Source organism: Corvus kubaryi, unplaced genomic scaffold (genome assembly GCF_017639235.1).
Source record: "Corvus kubaryi isolate FWS band 111438036 unplaced genomic scaffold, C.kubaryi_AGA036_p1.0 74, whole genome shotgun sequence".
In the NCBI taxonomy this organism is placed as follows: domain Eukaryota; kingdom Metazoa; phylum Chordata; class Aves; order Passeriformes; family Corvidae; genus Corvus; species Corvus kubaryi.
This window is the reverse complement of record NW_024582061.1, coordinates 11,583,197-11,606,170: the sequence shown is the minus strand read 5'-3', so window position 1 is coordinate 11,606,170 and position 22,974 is coordinate 11,583,197. Positions and strand designations below refer to the sequence as shown.

Sequence of the window (22,974 nt, the reverse complement as noted above, 5' to 3'; positions counted from 1 at the left end):
AAACTGTAGATTAAAACTGGATTACTTTAGCCTACGGGTTATGCACGAATGAAACAAAATATTTTCAGAAGAGCTGTGTTAACAGCTGGACAATTAGGAGACAAAAGAGAGGAAACTATTTTTGTCCCATTATAGGAGGCTTTGAATGGATGTCCTACCTTGCTTTCCTCTAACTATGTCATTTCACTAGGCAGAATACTTTCTAGAATAGCATGAAGATTGACATCATTGGACAGCTAACACAGTGTTAGGGTGCTCGAGGCACAGACTCTGGCATGCCCCAGGTCAGAGACAGTCCAGCTGCGCTACTTCTGTGTGTCGCTGAAGCAACTTCGGCATCAGGAAAAGAGCTGCTGGCTGGGCTGGTGAGCTAGCTGGCTTCTGTGCAGAGGGAACACGGCAGGAGCCGATGGCATCAGCTCACGTTAGCTCAGAGACAAAGGAAGAGAGAGGCTGTTCGGGTCTGGCTTCCAACAGGTTTAATTCGATGGGATGGGATGGCTCCGCCCGAGCTCGTCCTCAGTTTTATAGGGAATTTGAAAACCCCGGTGAAAGGAGAAAACAACCAATGAGTTACAAGCCAGGGGGAGGATACAATTTAACAAGAACCACTGGGGGAAACTGAGAAGCGGGAGTGACAACAGAGAACCAGTGAACAACCGAGTAACCGAGAATTTTCCCGAACCGGGGGAGGTGGCTTGGACCCGGGCACGGCCCAGGGGATGCGGCTTAGGCTTCTGAGCTGCCCCTCGACCTCTGAGTCTGCCTCTTGGGGAACTCCATCCAGGGGATGGGCTGGGATTGATTGGCATCTCGCTGCCCCAGCCCCGCAGGGGGCTGGGTCACACCAACACACGGCCGAGACTTAGTCTGAGTCAGAAGCAACTGCAAGGTCTAAAATCTGACCAAAAGTTAAAGCATGTTGTTAAGGGCATTGTCCAAACTCCTCTTAAATGCTGTCAGGCTTGGGGCATTGACCAGTTCGCTAGGGAGCCTATTCCAGTGTTCGACCACCCTCTCAGTAAAGAAAAGCTTCTGAATGTCCATTCTGAACCTCCCCTTGGACAGCTTTGAAAACAATAAACTATAGGAGGCAGAGAGAGAGAGAGGGGGATAACCTGGAAAGAAAGTGATCGTGTTAAAACCAGCCCATACAGCCAGATAAACTTCCATCTTCTCTTTAACTTAGCAATATCTGTAACCTTAAGAAATCAATTCCTTTTGATTCAGCACGAGAGCTGTCTGTTATTACCTATTAGTGAGGCTGGTTTGAAGAGAAATGAACTGTACTTCACAAATATTTCATAATTACTTAAAGGGAATTAAGTGGTTAACAGTGTGATTATTTACACATGGCAAGTGTTTTTCCAAAGGGTTAACTAGATGAACCTAGGCACATCTTTCTTTCTAGGAAAGATGTTTGGATGTAGGCAGTCATTGTGCTCCACAGCTGGAAGAAATTACAGCCAGTGAACTCAAGCAACCTCACACTACAATGCACAGGCCGCCTGTATACACCAGTTTTTAGGCCAAGAATTAAGCCTTGCAGATCACTTTAGGTCAACTGCTCCAGACCTTCTCTTCAATGCATTTTGATTTCCCAGATCTTCGGGCAGCAGGTCCAACCAGCCACACCCCCAATTCTCTACTGATTGCTGGTTTTATTGTGCAGTCATGAACTAGAAGTTCAGATTTTGCAGATATTACCTTCAGCAGATAACTTTTTCCTGGGGCTTTTCAAGGCAGCTGGCCAAGTCTCTTCCATCAGCAGACTGTCTGATTCACTGGCCTATATTTAAAAGGACATCTCAGGGAGCACAAGCCGTAATTTTCATTTTCTCTCCTTCTCCTCCAACATGGATGCTAAAGCTGTATAAATTTCCCATGACTCTTTCATAGTCCTTCCAAAATTGAGTTACTAAGGTCTTGGTTTTCATACAATATATTTTTCAGCCAGTGCAATTTTCACTTCACTCAGAATTCAGCCCAAAGATTACCAGATTCTGAAATTTTCACATTCCTCTGGATTGGACTAGCATATAGACAAAGATAGATACATAATCTCCATAGGGTTTTCTTTATATTGCTCACTTCTGAGGTAGTTCTGTACTGATTACCTTTGAATTGAGTGGAGCAGTAGAAGATAACTTTGACAAATGCCCACCGCCTAGTCCATCTCAATGTCAGGTAGAAGCACTCCTTGCTGTCCTCTCATTCCTATATTTCTTCATATATTTTGTCACTTCTTTGGTTTTTTCCCTTTTTTTTTTTTTTTTCTCTGTGTGCTTTTTTTGCTTTGTTTTGTTGTTTCTTTTTTTTTTAATGGGAAAAGTACTAATAGCCTGACAGAGTAAGACAAGAAATTCTGGAAGAAACATGAAAAAACAAACGAAAACAAATCTTGAAAATGGCTTGGTTTCTGGGTGGGATTTTTTTTCTTTGTTTACACACACACACACAAAAAAAAAAAGGTTACAGGATTCCTGACACATTAGAATATGGATAAAGAATTGAGAATAAAGCCATTTCTAATTTTTTTAAAATGTAGTTTTATGCTTTAAAGAAGATGACATGTCATTTATGGGAGCTGAGAATGCAGCACAGATTTTGAATATAGGACTTCAGAAGGATTATTGTTGGCTCACTTTGAAAGCAGTGATTTTCAATTTTCTTAGCTTTGCAGACCACCAACATGTTTCCCATGGAGATGTAGATTGTGTGTTCTATTGACCACCAGACTGGTTATTTTTTCTAGCTGTCTCTCACAGTCCTTTCATGGTAATGCAGGGTGCTCTGGGGTAACACTGGACGTACAAGCTGAAATCACAGTGCAGAAATGTTGCATTCCTCTGTCCTGTTCTGTAGACACGTGCAAAGCAAAACACCTATGATCACATCACTGGGAGGCTGTGTAGTGACTGCTAGGCAAACATAATGGCAAAAAAAAGAAAAAAAAAGAAAAAAAAATCCAGATGCAGATTCTGTTCCCTGCTTGACTGTAGGGACCATGTGTGATCTCAGACACACCACTGTCATGTGGAACATAGGTAAATGTGTGTAAATGTGCAAAAAATGTGAACTGGGGTGGGCAGTACTGCCACACCTCATCTCATTGCTGTGTGAATACACACAGGCTGGATGGGTAGGTGATTCCATGCTGCAGGAGCTGGCCCCATAATAGTACAAGGGCACATTAATGATAAGCCAGGGTGTGCCTGCTATGCTTGGTGGAGGGAACTATTGCAACAGAGCAGGAAGGATCCCTGAATCTATAGCTAAAGTAAATGTGCTGTGTAGTTAACCCTAGAAACAGCTAAATTTGGTGTCCCTTTGCAGAGAGAACAGGTTTCCAGCTGACACCAGCTGCAGGACTGCTGTCTGCTCGTGACTTCCTTGCCAGCCTGGCATTTCGTGTCTTCCAGTGCACACAGTATATTAGGCATTTCTCTTCTCCCATGTATTCCCCAGAACCGTAAGTTTGATGCCCTGGCATAATTCCATCCTTCTGAATGTGTTTGGGATCATTCTCTTGGGACTGGCTCTGGAGTTCTATCCAGTAGTCCACAGAATGAAACAATTTGAGAAACTGGTAGCCGGAGAGTTAGAAGGGGAAGTCATGCATGAGAGGGTGTGGTTCTCTGTCTCTCTTGCAAAGTTGTCTGGGGAAGGAAAAGACTGAAGAATATGTGGTTTAATCTTTTCATCCTGCCTTCAGTTACCATCTGTTGGGGTTTGATTTCCTGCTGTGAAACTCTCCCAGTAAGTGCTGGCCAGACAACAGGAATTACATTTCATGAAAAATTACAAGTTCACACAGATGCTTTTGTTGTATGCTGGGACAAAACAGGGACCTTTCAAAGATGTTGTGACATAGAAGGTTAGTGCCCATGCCATCCCAAGCAGACAATAGACAAGGTGGCAGGGGGCAGCTGGCTGCCTGTGGCAGGAGGGAATGCTCTGATCCTTGCAGAATCAGGCCAGGTATGGAGGCAGCCACTAACATCAGCTCCCTTTGGGGTCTGTTGGCTAAAGTCCTTCACGGGGAATTCATGAAGGGCAGAAAAAGGAAGCCTTTAATAAACAAGAAGGTCACTTATTTTCCAGAGACTGCTGCCATGAGTTGTTGGGTCATGTTCCCATGCTGGCTGACAAGGAGTTTGCCCAGTTCTCACAGGTAAGAACATTTTCTGCTGGCTTTTTAACCAACTGCTCTGGATAGCAGGCCAGAGGTGCCTTAAATACATGCAGCTCACCACGAAATGCAATTTTAAGACTGGATTCTGCCTGAGTCATGGCCTCCAGGCGTGGTGGGCTAGCAGTGCCCTGGGAGACATTTACTCCAAGGGAGTGGTAGCACTGCTCCCTACAGACGCGGTGTGGAAGGAAAGGCAGAGCAGGCAGAGCTTGTGGGATTTCTCTGTGGGAGGGCTGTGTCAGTCTGGAGAAGGCTGTCTCTGTAGGGCTGGAGTCTGAGCTCTACTGACTGAGCTGCTCCCCTGGCTTCCTGTCCTACACCACATGAACCTACACAGCAACAGCTGCCAAGCCTCCAAGCTGGTTCTGTCTCTGGATGTACATTCTTGTCTCACATGAGACTTTAATTGTGTCCATCACTATGTCATTCATCAGAATTGTTTTTCCCTTTACAGCTCACCAGATTCTCACAGCATTGCTCACACTGGTGAGGAGGCTCCAAAAAGCAAACAGAGCTTCTTTGTACAATAAGGGGCTATTTAGTATGAGCAGTCAGTGTCAGACCCGAGTGAACTCAATAACTTCTCATAATTAAAGACTTCAGAACTATGAGTGTTCCTCAAAACCACGGCAGAGGGAAGAAGATATCTCATTGTCCAGGCTTATCAATCAGTGGCCAGTGTGGAAACTGGCAATAAGATCAGAGGGGTAACATGATGTAGGTCCCAACATGATCTCTGAAGATCTCTGAAGAAATATCTGTAAAAGAAAAGCAGTTCACCTCATATGATGTGATTTCCGGTCATATCAACTTGAATACATGCCAGTTGCCATTTTGATCGTAAATATTGGTTATTATCAGAATCAGAAGAGTAGTACTTTAAGTATCCTAGTCATCTTTAATTTCTTCTGGAAGAAACCTCTTCAGTTCAATACTGCAACTTAAGACACATTAGAAATAAGAGATTATAGCAATTTCAAAGCTTTCAGTTTTCTTCTTTTCCTATCAATAACTCAGACTATACAACATGGGATAACATTCATTGAATTTTCACATTTCACTTTTTTTTTCCCCCTCAAAGTATTGTCATAGTTGAAATTCACCCCATGAAAGCTCTTTTTTGTTCCATTCAATATGAGACGATGAATGGTGAGAATGCCCTAATTTTGTTTGTTTGTTGCATGATATGGCTCCTGGGATAGCAAAAAAGAGACATCTACAGATTCCTATTGTGAAAATAACATTTAACAGGGAGCACAGATGAAAGTAAACAGCATCATCGCTCCACAGATCTGACCCACTCATAAGGGCTGTCAGAAAGAGTGAGGGATAGAAAGGTAATGGCAAAGATAAAACCCTTCTCATGCCTCCCTGTAAATTTTTGCCCGCGGTAGATAGTCCAGCATTAAGACAAGAGGTGGTTAATTTTACACAAAGAACACTGAGGATTAAACACTCATCTAATGCGACTCCCAGTGGTATGTAGCTGGGGGCCAGGGAGAGGTAGGCATCCTGGAAGCCATGGAAGGTCATTTTGGGTGACAAAAACAATGAATAGTTCATGCTATTCATGCTAGAAATTATGTGGCCCTCCCTTCCCCTCTTTCTCTCCCTTGGGCTGAATAATCACACTAGTGTAACACTGTCTGCTCGCTTACTTGCTTTAGGATATTGGACTGGCTTCTCTTGGATCATCTGAAGAGGAGATTGAGAAACTGGCCACAGTAAGTACAGATGGCAGTTTAATATTGGAGGCAAACCCCAAATGATTCACTGGATATCCCTTACTGTGCAGGGAAGGCTCTTTTTGTGTCTCAGATTAACTACAAAAATGGGAGCATCAGCAGGATTGTCTCTTCTCCTCCACAGGTTAGTAAAGTGCTGGAGTAGGGACTGGTGTCCCTCTGGGGGAGCCCAGAATCATGTGATTCCATCTGAGGAAATGCTTACTCTTCTTGATTTTATAAGAAATAAAATTTCTTCTTACAAGTTTTAACAATTTCAGCCATATGATGGTCCCAACTCACTTTCCAGATTCATCTAAAAGACTGAATACCCAGTGTGATACCTATATCTTCTCCTACACAAGGTGCAGAAAACCATCAGAATTTGGTTCACCCCCTATTCATTAACCTCACCAAACAGGTGAGCACTTAAAAACAATTTGAGAGCAGGTTCTGCCATTCAGTTCTGAGTCACTAGGCTGTCTACAACTGTCAAAACGATTTGTACAGCCCCTTACTGCCATCTAAACTTATTATGAAAGTCATCTGGAGGCCAGGTGACTTTTTTTTTTCTGATAATTGAAGCCATTTACCAGTCCTGATGATTTTTTCAGGGGAAGAGAAGAGTCTTACCCTTACCCAGCTGTGTGAGACTCATTTAGTACAGGTAGTGAATGACAGGAGAATGTCACTCCTGAAATTCCTTACCCAGTCCACAGTCCCACTCAGGAAGGAGATTGTGGCTCACCTAAAATCCATCTGCAGATATCCATCCTTGGGTTAGGATTAAGTAACGCTACCATTATTTTTGAAGTTTGGAGGGCAAAAGGTACGAGTGCTGAATTCTTTGTAACATTATCCAGATCCTGGGCTAGTGATGGGAGGAGACTATGACAGTGGCAGTCCACATTTCCTCTTCCACTGTCTGGGTCTAGAGAGGTTAGAGTGAGATTAAGATCCATGCCTTTGCTAGGGTGAAAAAATTCTAAGTCCTAGAGAGCCATTTTGCATCATTCCCCAGGTCCTGGTGAAATTGGGTTAAGGCCCATGGCTTATAAAGCATTCCTCTGCAAGCACCTCTTCCTGATTCTGAACTGAGTAGGACTAGAAAAGAGATAGGGTTAAGATTAGAAGAATAATGGGTCTCGTGTCTGAAACTTTCATAGTGTCATCCAGGGTTTGGCCATGTAGAATAAGGGCACCTTTTTGAAAGGGCTACCTGCGGTTCAGGGTCTGTGAGAATAAAATTTTATAAGTGCCATCAAGTATTCTGAACAGTAAACCTATTCTGGATTAACATCTCAGTATTAAAATGTTTAAAATTTATATACCTAATCAAGACTTACTGTTTGAGTTCCTTTTCTAGAAAGTGAAGATAGAGAGGAACTTGAAGTGTATATATTATCCTGACATGAAAGTCTAACGTGAATTCCATCATTATCTCTGGAAGTTCCTGTCATTCCCTGTTCTTTATAAAGAGAATGTTAGCAATTAGTTTAGAAGTTTCTTTAAAGAATCTCAAAATTGTTTGTTGCTATGGTCTACAACATTTGTAAGACAAATTTTGAAATGCCATTATTTCATTCAGGCCCGTGACTTCTCTAAGCAGGTGGATCCATGCACCAGAGATGGGAAAATGCCAGTGTCCTTGTCATCCAGAGTGCCACTAATACATTTTTTGTACTCTGTTAAAACAGTGAGAGCTTGAAGGAACCTCACTAACCAAAAGCCAAATACAGGATATCTTAAGAAGCACTAAAAAAATTCCTCCTCCTCCCATGTCTCATTATGCGGCCAAAAAAGCCTCCTGCACAATGAGGAGATACTCAAAAGACTTTTCACTGTGAAATAATAAGAATCAAGATCATTAACAGAATATAAATGCTGAATTATTTGCTGAACTGTAGAGAAAGCAACTCAGGATCCTGCAAAAAGAAAGATCCTGGCCTGTTGTTTCTTCAGTGATAAATTTGAAGGCTAAAACCAAGTCATCAGAATGAAAAGGTGTATGAGAGAGGGTGGGAGAAAGAAAGAGAATGTATGAAAGAGGCAGAATAGACAGAATAATACAGAGCTTCACACTGTTTTACAAATTGTCTGCAGTTCTTTAAGCAGGGTCCTGAAACACCATACTTGTGAAGCCAAGCTCTCCTGCTGTGTCTGAGGCAGCAAAGTGCTCTCTGTCTCTAAAGGAACCTTGAAGAGTTGTGGCATGTAACCATATTCTGGAAATGCTTCATTTACCATGTTTTCCCTTTGCACAATGCCTATCCAGCTTCTCAGGGCATCAGGCTGCGTCCAGAACTGGTTCTCCAATGTCCATTTCCTTGGAGTTTTTGATAAGGGAAGGACTAAAAGTTTGGCAGAGCCAAGAGTTGCTTTCATCCCACTACTGTCCAGCAGGCAAAGGAATTATGGTGTTAAGTATGCTTTATCACAAGAAAAGCCCAGAGAAATGTATCAATATTTTCTTCTGGAGCATGACTAAGATATAATTGGCACAATATGGAAAAAGACATTCTTCAATTCTTCTGAATGAGATCACATGGACAAAGAAGGAGGGAAACTCTCCTTTCAAGTACCTTTCCAAAGGTCTTAAACCCTCTGTCAGGATCTACCTGTCCTTCTGGGGACTGTGGGTGGAAATCTGTCAGCTTCCACTGGCTATGAAGAGGCTCAGGGCTAAGAGGTTGCAGGGTAACTTGTAACATCTTCCAAAGAAAGAAAAGGATATGACTTTATCTACCCATGTATTGTCATTCAAAATTTTTAACTTTCTTTTTTTGAGTGGGACAGCAAGTTTTTAAAAAATACATGTTATATTTAGTGTGTGTTGTATGTTGAGGGGAAAAAAAAATTTTTCTTAAAATATGCAACTATAAAATTTGAAGATACAAAGATATTAAGGAATGAAGATAAAAGAAAATTAAAGGAAAGATGAGAAGCTTAAAAGCCTTTTCAGACTGTTTTTCACAAGTTGTTCTTATTCCCAGCTTTATTGGTTCACTGTGGAGTTTGGCCTCTGCAAGCAAAATGGATTGATCAAAGCTTACGGGGCAGGACTGCTTTCATCCTATGGGGAGCTGATGGTATGTGTCAAATACATAGTATAGAAAGATTTCTATAATCCAGTTTCCTGAACTCTGGTAAAAGCAAACTATGTTTTTCACCAAAAAATCAATATGATTTGAAATTCAGGTTTTTCTTTCACAAAGAAATTAATTCTCCCTTCCCAGAAGTTACTGAGTAGGGAAAAATACTGTGGTATTCTACCTGTCTTCCATCTAAAGAGATGAAATGCAATGAAAGTAACCATCCTATAAAATATTAGATTTGTTTCTTCCTGCTCCTGCCAGTAGTAATGCAGCTGACTTTGACATAAAACTCACGTTCCCTTCTGAATTACTCACTAGAGGGCAATATTATGCCTATTATGAGCTTGGCTTTTTTGTCCATGCCATTGACATTCACACACATATGAACTGGAAATGCACTGACTGATTGGACCAAATGAAGTGCAAAGAAACTGGAGATAGCATGGACACTGACAAAAAGAAAATGCTTTAGTATTTTTCATTCCTAAACAAATTTCAAAATTAATTTCAGCTCTAGTTTTACATAGATCAAAGTCTGTGTGCACAGGTTTCATACTGCCTTGCTCAGTTAAATTAACTGTAGAAAGAGGACTTGTATACATTTTTTCAGAAAGCTTATGGGTTTCCCCTCCTTTGACCAAACAGCTGATTGATAGGAGAGATATTAATTTCTCCTTAGTTTTGAAGAAGCAGTTGATCACTTTTTAATTGCAAAAACCCTAAGCTGTTATCAGTAGGGCTCAAAGGCTTCAAGCTGTGCAGATACTGGATGATTTTTTTTAGTTGGTAAGAGCCAAAGGAAAATAAATACCACTCTTTTCAAGCATTTTTATGAACCAGAAACCTTTTTCTCTTTTTTCATGGGAGATATATTTTAAGCTTAATACATAAATTCAGCAGCCTAACAGCCAGATACATGATACATTCGCATGAAATTGTGGCTGAATTAGCATAGCTTAGACTCCCAGAACTGGAGATGGTTGGGTTGTTATGACAGTAAACATTTTACAAAACTCTCCCAATGGTGTACAGGTCAACCCACTTCCCAGTCAATTGACAGGAGGAAAAAACAACATTTTGATGTATCTCAAGACATTTCAAGTAGGAGTCCCCACAGAAGAGCAGCTGAAATTAACACAAAGAAAGGGAAACCGTCCCAGACATCAACCTTAATTCTACCACTTGCTGAGTTCAGCACTGTTTTTCCTCATGACACTTGCAATTTGAAGATTTTTGTGAGGAAAATCTGTGGAGAGCTTTCTCTCTTGATAAGCTGAAAGATCTGCTTGTTCATTAGCCCTCTAGAGGAACAGACGTGACTTCCTTTCTACATAGAAGCCTGAGCTTGGCCTGACTGCTCATCAACTTCAGCAGAAGTGTGCTTACACTATGTACTGCTGAAGCTCCTGTTTATCTGGTAATCCTTCAGTACTTGCTATATTCACAGACAACAAACAGAAAATAGAAACTTGCTTTTATTTACCCAGTAAAATCAGAAATGCCCAATAAAAGCACAATTCAAGGCAATGTTTATTCTACTCTGCCTGGCTTAATACTTTATGGTTTTAAATCAAAGTCATGTACATGTTAAACAGGGTACTAAAGAGCAGAGGTAATGATATTGATGGCATTTATGTAGCTTTCATAGCAATATGCATGACAAAATCTATCTGCATGTGGTTACCTCCTTTTTCTGTTTAAGTTTGACTCAAAAGAAGGTAAAGATCTCATCAGAAATGCTCCGCTTTGGTGTCTGGAGTCAAATGCACCAGCCTTGTGCTCTCTCTCCTCTATTTCCACCCTTTTCTTCCCCAGACACCAATAAGCTCTTCTGCTTTTGCTTAAAACTACAGGCGAGGACTGCTTGTGCACAAAACCGTGTGATATAGAACATGAAATCACAACTGCATCTCAAACTCCCTACCTCTGAAGCTGACAATGGAAGTCCTAACTGTCCTTGAGCTGATAAATGGCAGTTTTTTGTTGCTTTTATCACTGGTAGTTGTTGGGTAAAGCTACTGGATAAACTTTTGATAGAGATGGGTCTACCTGTGTCTTCATCCATCATATTACTGAAAATGCATGCAGGGATGATAGCATTTGTATTTAACAGGTAATGAATAAGGATTATCCCCCTTGCAACATGTCCCTCTCATAAATAACACCTAAATCTGAAGATGGGCAAGCAGTTAACCAGCAATGTCTCTAATGCACCCTGCACAATCCCTTTGTGAGCTCTGCAAGTTCCTCACTGTGCACCTTCTGGGACAATGGCTTAGTGGTTCTGTGAGTTCCACCTCGAGCTCCTGAAACTTGTTGTACACAAGATAATAATACACATGAACTTAAGTGCTGAAATTTCCTTCTTTAGCTGATTTCATCTCGTAGATTTTTATTATATAGAAATATTTCCATTTATTCATTCTAGTCTGCCTGAGCATCTGATTCTAAGTCCAGTACAGACACTGGCAGTGGGAGTAAAGCAGTGAGGTCCAATGCCTAAGCACCTGCTAGCAAATTGCAAACGTGTACCAACTGCTTCTTTTACAGCTGAAGAGAGAAGATATGTGTAGTGCAGTACCTATTTCACAGGAGGGATTTTTTTAGAAGTAAAGCAGTGTCTAGACAGATCTGTTAGAGAAGATGAAGATTGGAAGATAGTGAGGCTCGTGATAGACTTCATTTTATTGCTCTAGATAAGTTTAGTTGCTGCTTGTCAGAAAGCCATAATCCAACCTAATAATTATCTGCCAGTCTTCTCAGTGGGCCCAGACACAGACTTCTGCATGGAGGTCCCAGACTTGATTCCCTATCATTTAGCTGATCAACTTATTTGGCAGAGGCAATGAAGTTTTGGCACTTTGTTGGCAGTGAATATAGCAAGTACTGTAGGATTCGCACTGCAGTTCGTGTGTTGAAGGAGACACACTGCAGCAGTCTGTGCAAGGGAGGGGTTTCCTTGTCCCTGAAGGCTTCTAGGCCAGGAATAGCAGAATGATTCAGTCACCAAGGAGGGAATAAGGGCATGAGTTACTACGGTTAGATGGTTGGCTACAAGAAGATAACAACTAACCAGCGGGAGAGGGCAAGCAGCAGTCATCCAGCTCATGTTATATGAGAGCTTAGCATCAGCAAGAAGCCTGGGAACATCCCTGAACTGCAGCCTGGACTGACTCTCTGTGGGTGTGTGACTGTAACCAAGGGAACCACATCCTGACTGTGAAATCTTCAAAACATTTCCCTTTCCTCCACAGCACCCACTCTTACCAGTTCGAACTCAGCTTCAGGTAGATACTTTCTCTGGGTGAGTTGATCCTGCCCAAACTCAGGGCCTCCTAATTTGGGGGAAAGGCAGAAGATGAGAGGTAGAGCTAGACACTCTCTGCATGAGTCTTGCACTTGAATCCCTGTTATCTAACGAAGCATTTAGTAACAGCAGCTAGGTATCAGAAGGATAACCATCCCTGAGTCTAAACGGAGCAGTTGTAATGGGTCTGACTGCTGGCCAAACTTGCCTCCTCTGAACTGTAAGAATTCCTCCCCAACAGCTCTCAGCATTGCACTATTTATTTCACTATATTCTGTCAGCTGTTCTACATTATCCAAAATGCTTCTTCTGTTAACACTCACATGGACTCTGTCCTACATACTGTAAAATCTTATGGCTCATACCACACTTCTGGCAACACTCAGTGCTACATATGCTTTTCTTGCAGCACAACCAGTACTTAACTTGTAGAGGCCTTTAAGGCCATCCGGTTTCAAGCTGAACTTCCACTGAAATCAATGGGATTTCAGTTCTGCTTCAACACTGACAGTACAGTGGGACCCCTGTCAGGTTTTGAGTTACTGAAATCTTTTCCCTTTAGTTCCCCAGAGCTTCTAAGATTCTAAGAGCAGCCTCATGTTTGTGTATACCAACCATCTTAGATTGTATGAGTGCTATCCAAGGTTTATTCTTCAATTACACACTGCAAATTAAGAGCAAGAAAAACACCATCTTTTATTTATTCTTGGGGGTTTTTTGGGCTTTGTGTTTTTTTAGGGTTTTTTTTTTTTAAAGCCTGGTATTTATTTCTGCACCAGTTCAGTGAAATGTCTAAATATGTGCTTAGGAGTACTGTCTGAATTTTTCCAGCTAGCAGATTGAACTAAAAGTCTTGTGCAGCATCTTACCAGTTATTTACAAGTAGTACCCTGGGAGTTGAAATTTGGATTATAAAATGGTGAAGGGAGCCTTCTGAAGACTGGGGAAGAAGAGAGAAAGGCAAAGAGGCAGATGTCAGAGAAGGGTGGGTACTAAAAGACTGTCCCCAGGTGGGTGGGACCCACTGTCCAGTCGGAAGGTGGAAAAAAAGGTCTCAGCATTGATGGGATGAGTTGCCTTTTTCCTTTTGGTTTGTACCCAGGACACTTCACCAACCTGGCCAGCTGGAGGCCAGTCAGCTTTTAGGCACATCTGTGGTGCAGCTCAAATTCACTGGGGCTGAGCTAGGTTTAAAGTTCATCACTTGGGTTTCACGGGCAGACAAGGTGTTTGGGAACTCACTTTAAGCCTAAGCAGAGCTGCCTTCCCAGGACTCTGTGCAGGTGGCTGGTTTAAAAGGCATTTCCAGTAAATATAAACAAACGGTACAGAGATACCTATGGACTGCACTGTGGACAGAAGTGGCTTCCATAAGCCTCCTGTTGGCTTGGGGAGACAATGTACAAGAACTTGAGAAGAACATGTAGAAGAACCTCTGTGGGTCCAAAAATATATCTTGGATTTCGGGGAAGATTTTAGGCTTCTATACTGGCCTGGAAGCTGTGCATTAAATACCAGACACATTCTGTCATCTGTTCTTCAGTGCACCAGGAACTGTGAAATTTGTGACACGGGCTAGGGGACTTTAAAGTAATGCTGGATAGGACTGCAAATATTCTACAATGCTATTCGAAAAGTAGCAGCATGATATTATTTTTTTCTTCTAGATATTTGTATTTTGGGGGGGTGCCATAGACCTTCCCCTCCCTGTCTGAGAACATGGCTATGCTATCCAATTTTACATCATGCTAAACATATATTTCTTTTTTTTCTTTTTTTTTTCCCCTCTTAAAAAATATTTATTATTTGGTTTATTAACTGCTAATTATGAAAACCAGCTTTGACCTATGAAAGTACAGGACTTTATATTGCCCCTAACTATTCCCTAGAGAGAATTTCACAGACCAGCAGGGACTAATTCTTTCTCTATTCATTCACCTGCTCTAACCTGTGTTGCTGCTGCTACAAAGTATGCCTTGTCAAACGAGCCAGAGTACAAGCCTTTTGATCCAGAAGTGACTGCAGTTCACCCCTATCAGGATCAAGCCTTCCAGCCTGTCTATTTCATAGCAGAAAATTTGGAAGATGCCAAAGTCAAGCTTCAGTAAGTAAAGTGTTTGTGGGTGTTTTCATTGAGGGGGGCACACTGGGTTGATTCTTAATCTCAAATACATCTACTACTTTTGCAACAACCATGTCAGGCTATCTCATTGCATCTGCATAGTGGCTTTTGTACAACAAAGTTGAGCATGAACTTGTTTATCTCAGAAAAGGTTCATAGGAATTCAGAATTATATTCTGCTATGCTGTGCTCCATGCTTCATCTTAACAATGCTTCATTTTAGCAGCTTCTGAAGTAAATTCTGTAACTGAACTGCGAGAGTGCAATCCCACCCTATGTGCTAGTCCATACAAACAGGAGGTCGTGAAGAGCTGATTTACCCACGGTCACATGGAAATTTTATAGCAGTCTCTGGAATTAACATGGATCAGCAGGGGGCTTAAAAACAAGATTGCCTTTCTCCTCTGATTATATCTGCACAAGAATGCAGAATCAGCATTCACAGGCAATCTAATTTCAACAAAGTAGCTGTCTGCAACCTAGATAACATTATTTCAAATTAGCTTGAGGTGTTTCTAAACACATTTCCTTAACTGTGATGTTGTGCAGTAAGGATGGATGGTTTTTTCTTTTTCTTTGTGTTTTTAAGTAAGCAGGGTTTAAATTCTGGCCTTCATCTCCAACAGTTAGAACAACAGGACCAATTCTGGCTGGAGGCAGTATGTTGGTTGTGGAGCTACTGGGGAGCATGTAGGAGCTGAAATGAGGAATTTATTAGAGGAAGAGAACCTGAGCCAGACTTCTTCCCTACTCTCTCTCCCTCTTCCCCAGAAGCACTGTTTGCTGGGGCTATAGACACGGCTAATTAGGCTCCTCATCTTAAATCTGAATGTTCACATTAAATTTTAAGTATGTGTAAAAACGTGGGTGAGTACTCACTGGTAGAAGAGAGAGGACTTGCAGAGTATTTGACTCAGGCAAACCTGAAAAGAACGTATGAGGACAAGGAATACACCACTCTCAGACATGAAGCTTTTTCATACATTTTTTTCAAGGCAGTTGCACAGCCAAGGCTGCTCAAAATGACTGAAGGCACAAGAATCTGTCAGCACAGAAAACATAAGGCAACATCAGCACAGGGGGTTCCTACCAGCATGTACTTAATGGAAATATTGTCAAAAAATGGCAAGCAATTATGGTTTTTTCTTTTAATAGAGACAGAAAAATAGCCCAGGATGCCTAGTATCAACAGGTTTTTAGAAAATTACACAGAAAGGGCTGCTCCAGGTTATTTCTTGGAAGTGAAGGCGGCAGACATGCTGTGCTCCTGCATTCCTCAGCTTGTGGTTGTAATAACTCTGAATTGTGTGAACGCGGAGCTGTGAGAGCGCAGATGGGTTTAAGCCAGCCAGGCTGAGATGAGGCACTGCAGATCTTTGGGGCTGCATGTGGCTGTGGGCAGGATGTACTGCACCAGGCAAAGCTCAGGAGATGCAGTGAGGAGGTGTCACAGCAGCCTCGGCTCCCCAGTAAGGCCATGACTACAAACTGAGAAATTAGGTCCTGCAGGTTTTGCACTTAAAGAAATGCCTCTTGCGCTAGAAGCTCTGTCCTGTCTCCCCACAGGAACTACACGATGAAGATCAAGAAGCCTTTTGCTCTGCACTATGACCCCTTCACCAGCCGCATAGAGGTTCTGAACACACCACAGAAAGTCAAGAGGGCACTCCACCAGATAAAAGAGGAACTGAAAAACCTCTGCGTGTCCCTTGAAAACCTCTCTTAAAACCGCAGCAATACATCTCACCTGTCACTGAGATACTTGGAGGTGGTGCTAGCTCTTGAAGGCTTAGTGATGAAGAGGTACTCACAGGCAGAAATCTTAAATGCACAAACCAGCTCAGTTCAGATAATCTTTTCACTATATTTTAGGCTGCTGACTTAGACAAAATAATGGGCTCCTGCTTAGAATGTTTCAACAACAAACAAGATCAGCTTACTCCAATTTTTGGTAGGTGATATGAGCTACATCTGTTTGTAGTGTTACGGGACTCTTACAGGTTTTTTCCTTCCCCTGCCACCTTTTCAAGTTATCTGTCACAAAATAGCAGGGTAACTTTCCATCCCCACAGTGTTTTACTTGCTGCCTTAATGACATGATCACAACCTCTTAGGCTGGCTAGCTGCCTACAGTTAGCAGTCCTTGCAGCTAACTCCTTTCTGCTAGCAATTAGCATCAGCTATTGCCCACACACTATGAACGGTCCCCTTAAAATATGCAAATAGAAGAGCTTGTAAGAGCAGCACTTCTGCTCACTATTTAAGTACTCATCTCATTCAGTAGCCTGCAAATATGACAAGATAATTTCTTGTCACACTTAAGATCACAGAATAGTTGTATCTTGATTAAAAAGAAGGCAGAAAATAAAAGGCTCAAGATGCTCTGGCTCTGTCACATACAAGGATGCTTACTTTAAATGGGAAATTTAAATTTTGGGAAGGAAATTCTTGTGTAAGGAAAGATTTGCAAAGAGGCCTTTAGCAAATAGGCTTGCATTGCTTTTTTCATGGCATTCAGATTCTCCTGGATACCTTTAGAAATCTTTGCTTCTTATTAGTATCATGATGACTGTAGTAATAATCAAAAGGCCAAATCTATGGAACACCTAGTGGAAAACCTAAGATCAGCCACTAGCAGCTGTATAGCGTTGCTATGGAAAAAATATCTGATATGTTCTCCAACCCATCTTGTCTCCCCCTCCAACCCCTCTCTGAGATGTGCCTGAAATTTGTTTATACTCCACAGGTCTTGTTTCCCAGAATCAGTCTCCTCTTCCAGACTTCCATGCTGTTCATATCCCCTTCCTTCCTCTACTGTGCACAAATAGAGGGTAGTTCAGGAAAAGAAGATGATGCCCAAGACCAGAAGGGGTCCCTCTGCTCTTAGCAGCAGTGCGAGCCCATGGGGTCAATGCAGGTTACAGGCATGGCATAAGCAGGGAAAATGTGGATCTCATGGCCCAGGCTGGGTGATAGTTATCCACAAATGTAAGGTAGATTTATCCCGTGCCGCTTGGAAGCTCTATTTATTTATTCAAAATTGTGTTTAGCATGTGGCTGCCTTGTCCACTGCTACCCACTAGCTGCCAGTGTACAGGGTCTGAGCTCTGAGGAAAGTGTGAGGTGGTTTGGCTCTTGATGGAAAAGGAGTTATGGGAAAAGGACTCACCAACTCTGCCTGAGCTGCTCACTGTGGGATAGGAAAATGTACACAGTCACCACAGAGAAAGCCACAGGCTGTTATTTCATACAGCCCTTATCTCACTGTAATTTTTCCACTTGTCAGGCTCTATAGAAACTGTCTTATTGAAAGTCAAAAGAATGCTGTCTCTTAAACCTTCATGTCTACAGCACTTTAGAAAATTTTCCCATGGGCAGTAATATTCAGGATCTGGGGACCTGCTGCAACTGCTCCATTTTATTAAAATGTGGTGATGCCTGAAAAATTTGGAAGTATCTTGGCAAAAGTGGCTGTGAGACCCCCTTCCTCTCAACAGCAGGAACATTCCAAGCTCCTTTTTTATTTTAATTTTTTAAAAAGTTCTACTCCAGGAGAACACTTGCATATCATAAGCCCTGTTTTGCTAGAAATTCAGCCAGAGACAGAGCTGAAGTGAGTTCCTTTGCTTCCAGTATATTTCTGCTGTGATGGAAGATGATCTCTCAGCATGCTTTTATGGGTTTAATTCTACTTATCCTGCTCATAAACACACACACACAAATACCATTCCTCCTCAGAGCAATTTGTTTCCTTACATATTGTAATAATTTATCTGTCTGCTTCCTGCCAATTGGTGCATAGGCAAAAATATTTGATAGCTCACAACAGATTGTTTTCAGAAGTATTATTTTCATCAATCAGTTCTTTTACAGTGCAAATTGAATCATGTGCTCCAATTCTGTGTGTTTTCCTTTTCTTTCTTTTTAAGTGGAAGATAACACCAGAGCGGAAGAGCTATCAAAATATTTTCTATAGACGGACTCTCTGGGCCATAGGGTCTTTTTCAAGTATTCCCTCTGAAATGGTTGAATGTGGAATTTAGACTTGAGTTTGGCTATTACTCAGAACAGACCTATATTTGGAAGAAATCAGAGACCTGATGGATTTGTTTTGCCCAAGGCCTCACACTTTCTTTGGAGGGACTCCAGGCCCGCCCACACACCCTTGTCTTTTCCAGTTCCTGTAGCAAGGAGAGAAAAAGAAACCATTTTGGAGCCAGATTCTCCCACCCTTACACATGCTGAGTAGTACCCAGCTTCTCAAGCAATCTCAAGCAACAGCTCTGAGCCTGTTTAAGGTGCTGCACATAGGCAATAAGAGCAAGATTATCAAAACCACAGTGGGTGTACTTTCTTTTTCCTTGTCTTAGTGATAGTCAGCTGGCATACATGGCTAGGGTAGGCTGCAGTGAAACTTGGTGAAGCTACAAAAGTAATGGATTTGGCTACCTGAACTTTTAAGGTGTGTAGATATTTTTCCAAAGGAGGTAAATCTTCCCTCCTTACTCAGGCAGAACCTACCCCAGGCTAGCCATGTTTGACGCTCCCCTCTGAAAAGGTCCACATTCTTTTCTTTTGATTCAGTGTAGTGACAAAACAAAAGCCTTCAGGGTTACATCCTTATGAGTTACACTGGTCATTCTGCTCTTCCAATAGTCATTCTTTCATTTCCTCACAGAAGCCAACAAATACCTCATCCTCCTGTCAGTCTAAGGCAGCAGTGATGGGAAAGGCAGCAATGGGGCCTCCCAATTAAAATAATGGCACAGAGGAAAAAGCACCAACCAGTAAAAATATGCCTTTTTGTCAGTTTGCATTTCAGCAGTTTCATATTAATCTTGCACAAGAAGGTTCCAAAGCCAAGTAAAACACATCTTGTGACTTGAAACTGAACTGATGAACTCCCCATGGGCCCTTTGCTTATCCCGATAAACTTATTTTTCCTAGATGGAGTGCATTTAGAACAAAATAGTGTATGTTATTAAATCTGTATTGTGCTGTTCTGTTATAGATGGGAGAGTTAGTAAATTCAGTTTGTGGGTTTGGGTTTGTTTTGTTTTTTGGCTAACCAAGTCTGTCCTCTACCAATTTTGGTCCACCTTCAAGCCTCCAGCTGCTTCACTGCTTCCCTGCAGATTTGCTAGGGATGCCAAGGGTACCACTGTGTAAGGAGAATACACAGTTATGCAATTTGGGGAATTTGGCAGGACAGGAAGAGGAAATTTAGGCTGGCCTCCCACCCACTCCCATGAGAAATAGTATTGTATTACAAGGCAGAGCTGTCATCCTCAGAAAGACCTTCTCCATCACTTCCCTCTGGTTCCCTTAACATTTTGATCTTTGTACTACCTGGTGAATATAAACCTTTCTTAACCCCTTCAAGAAAGGCTGGGGTGGGGGTGAGGGGAAGGAGAGGTGAGCAGAGAAAGAAAAAAAAAAAAAAAGAAAAAAGAAAATGACCTTCCAAGAAGGGAAACTTCATTACCCTCAGTCTTCTTTATCTCTGCTGATCCATGAAGAAAGAAGAAAGCATATCAAGCTTCCATGGAATAGATAGTGTATTCCCAAAGAAACCTGCATTGTATTCTTCCAGTGTGTACAATCCACACATGAAGATCTCCTTATGCCCATGACTGAAATGCCATCATTCCCCAAGTAAATCACGACCACTAATTAACCGTGCACAGAAGTGTTACACGACTTCTTGAGTCAGGAAGTGAAGCTACCAGGAAAAACCCTGCAGCAGCTTTGCCTTCCGCACCTACTGCAAAAACAGAAGGTTCTCTGGAGTCTGCTTCCGTACATATCCTACAGTATGGAGAAATTCCAGTTGGCATAGAAGCAGAGGGGTATATACACACATCCTCAGTAATCTCACCCACCCCTAATCAGGAGTTTATACGTGGGCTTTGAGATTTAGTCAGAACACATTACTTCGCAGCATTCTTCAGCTGGCACATGATCAGAAGCTGGCAGAAAGGGTTATTGGCTGTATCATATTAAATATACATTAGGTTTGGGTAAAGCTGGTGGCTGAGGCCCAAAGTGAAAGCAAATCTCTGGCACCCTCTGCCACCACACATATTCCCCAGGGGAAAGAAAGACAGACTGGAAAAGAAGCAGAAAGGCTGACAACTGGTGGAGCAAAGGGATGAGGAACAGAAAGGACCAGTAGATATGCCTGAAACATGCTTGCTTTGCATATGCTGCTTCATTATATTAGAGAAACATTTCTGTCTGAACGGGAGCTTTTTAGCATAAACAAGGAAATTTTGTACCTGTGAGAGTGTGGAGGAGTCAAGGTCACTTAAGACTTTTTAACCGTGCCTGAGGAGTGTTAGCTTTATCTAAGGCATTTACTTTCGACATGGGATACAAAAGCTGGAAAGCAGAAAGAGGTCTTTAGAAAAGAGTTGTGGTGTGTAGAAACAACACACCAGAGAAGGGCAAAAAGTCTTTTGAAGGGTTTAGAAAATGTCTTATGAGTAACAGCTGAGGGAGATGGGTTTGTTTAGTCTCAAGAATAAGAGTTTTGGGGGACCTTGTCACTCTCTACAACTCCCTGGAAGGAGGGTGTAGGGAGGGAGGGTCAGTCTCTTCTGCTGTACCTGCAGTGAGAGCACAAGAGGAAGTGGCCTTCAGCTGAGACAGGGGAGATTCAGGTGAGATATCTGAAAAATTTGTTCCCTGCTAGGGTGGTCAGGCATTGGAATAGGTTGCCCAGGAAGGTGATGGAGTTACCATTCCTGGAGGTGGTCAAGAGGTATCTGGATCTGGCACTAGGGGACGTGGTTTAATCATTCAGGAGTTACAATGGTAGTTCTGGGTGGACAGTGGGACTGGGTGATCCTGAAGGTCTCTTCCAACCTTGACAATTCTGTGATTCTACAATTCTGTGAAAGATGAAGGTAACAAGGCCTTACTGCCTTGCAAGACAGAGTAGTCCTAAATTTTAAGTGAAGGCTGCCTTAGGAAGGAAAAGTGAGCAGCTGGCCAAGCACTGCCCTCTCAGCAGAAGACTGTAAAATTATTGTTTCTATAACTATATGCTAGGTGCTGTCTTTTACCCTGTTTAACTATTTTGTCAAGAGCTTTCTTGTTTCCATTAGTTTAAAATGTTATTTATCGATCCTTTTGATTTGTGCTTGCAAATGGGGAAAACCAGCTCTTTGAACACAAGAAAGTTCAAGATTATTTTCCCAGGGTTTTGGGTGGAACTTGACCAACACATGGACACTCTTAAACTTAAACCTGGCCCTTGATGAAGGCAATTAAGACCTGGAAAAATGGTTACACTTGGGTAAAGAAAGTGACAGCTACCCTCTGATGTATCCAAAACAAATCTCTGCTCCCATCCATAACCAGTGGTGCTAATCTTCAAGGTACGTCTTTCACAACATTAACCGTGATAGATTTAAACATAAACATCTAAATATAAACCATAGCAGCTAACACTTGTCAGGTACAGTACAGGTACAGTAACTAGAAGAATCCTGCTTAATAAAAATTTGGATACCATTTACTGTGATGTGGTCTATTTCAGCTGTTGCTGAAGTTGTAGAGTTCAGGCATGGTGTGCAATAAAACTGGTTTTAGTGAAGCCAGTTTGACTGATCTGACTTGCAGGCTCAGAATCAACAGCTAAATTTCTGTTGAGTAGGCTAATGGCTACAATGTGGAAGTAAAAATAAAGGATCCATTTACAGTCATACCACTGTGCATCATTTAGTACTTTCCTCTTATATTTACTGACAGAGAAAAAAAAAACCCACTGTTAGTATTATTCAATATTTCTTGAAGTGGTAGACTGGCACACTTTGGATACCCTGATATAAATAGACAATTAAAATGAATTAATAGAAGGAAAATATCTATTAATCTATTAATTAACAAATGCTGTCTTTCAATAACATCTCACAAGATGACAGAGATGATCAACATTGTGTTTTGTACAAGTCTGTTAGGAGCAGCCTCAATAGAACCTGTAAAATAAAAAAAATTTTTAAAAAGTTATTAAAAAAAAAAAAAAAGGAAAGAAGAAGAAAAAAGGGAAAAAAGGCCTGTTTTTAAGTATTTCCTGAATGAATCCCAAAACTGATGGGTTAGAAATGGAATGTGTGCTGGATGATGATATGAATTTTGTTGTGTTTAATTCTTGTACTTCAGACATTTCAATTTGGTTCTGACTCTTGAATTAGTTCATATTTCTTGGTTTAAATCTGAGCAAATAAAATGATATAACTTGATTGCTGTGTCTAGTGTCCTACAAAGGCAAACTTTGCAACTGAATCTGAGGTTTAGCCCCTTCGTGAAATACTGTGTGAGCTGCAGGGAGGTTGAGGAGGATGGAGTGTTGTAAATGAAATGTGCTAGCCACTGTTGCTTAGTAACTTTCCTCCAATTATAATCTTTATCCCTGGTCAGGAAACAAATTAAAGGTTACCAGAGTGAGTTTTCTGTTACAAATGTATCATCCAATATTGCTATCATGTGCATACACACTTTGGGAATAATTCCACGCCATCACTAAT

At 41.6% G+C, this 22,974-nt stretch overlaps 1 protein-coding gene across 1 annotated transcript in view; it reads left to right on the top strand.

Annotated features, from left to right (window-relative positions):
* LOC121675565 (tyrosine 3-monooxygenase-like) overlaps positions 1 to 22,689 on the top strand; it is a 35,039-nt gene extending 12,350 nt beyond the window's left edge. The window contains exons 7-12 of the mRNA XM_042051130.1: positions 3,337 to 3,472; positions 4,105 to 4,174; positions 5,863 to 5,919; positions 8,913 to 9,008; positions 14,292 to 14,425; positions 16,010 to 22,689. Of these exons, the coding sequence (XP_041907064.1) occupies positions 3,337 to 3,472; positions 4,105 to 4,174; positions 5,863 to 5,919; positions 8,913 to 9,008; positions 14,292 to 14,425; positions 16,010 to 16,169 (653 nt within the window). The 3' untranslated portion in view covers positions 16,170 to 22,689. The remainder of the gene's footprint in view (positions 1 to 3,336; positions 3,473 to 4,104; positions 4,175 to 5,862; positions 5,920 to 8,912; positions 9,009 to 14,291; positions 14,426 to 16,009) is intronic.
* The last annotated feature ends 285 nt before the right edge of the window (positions 22,690 to 22,974 follow it).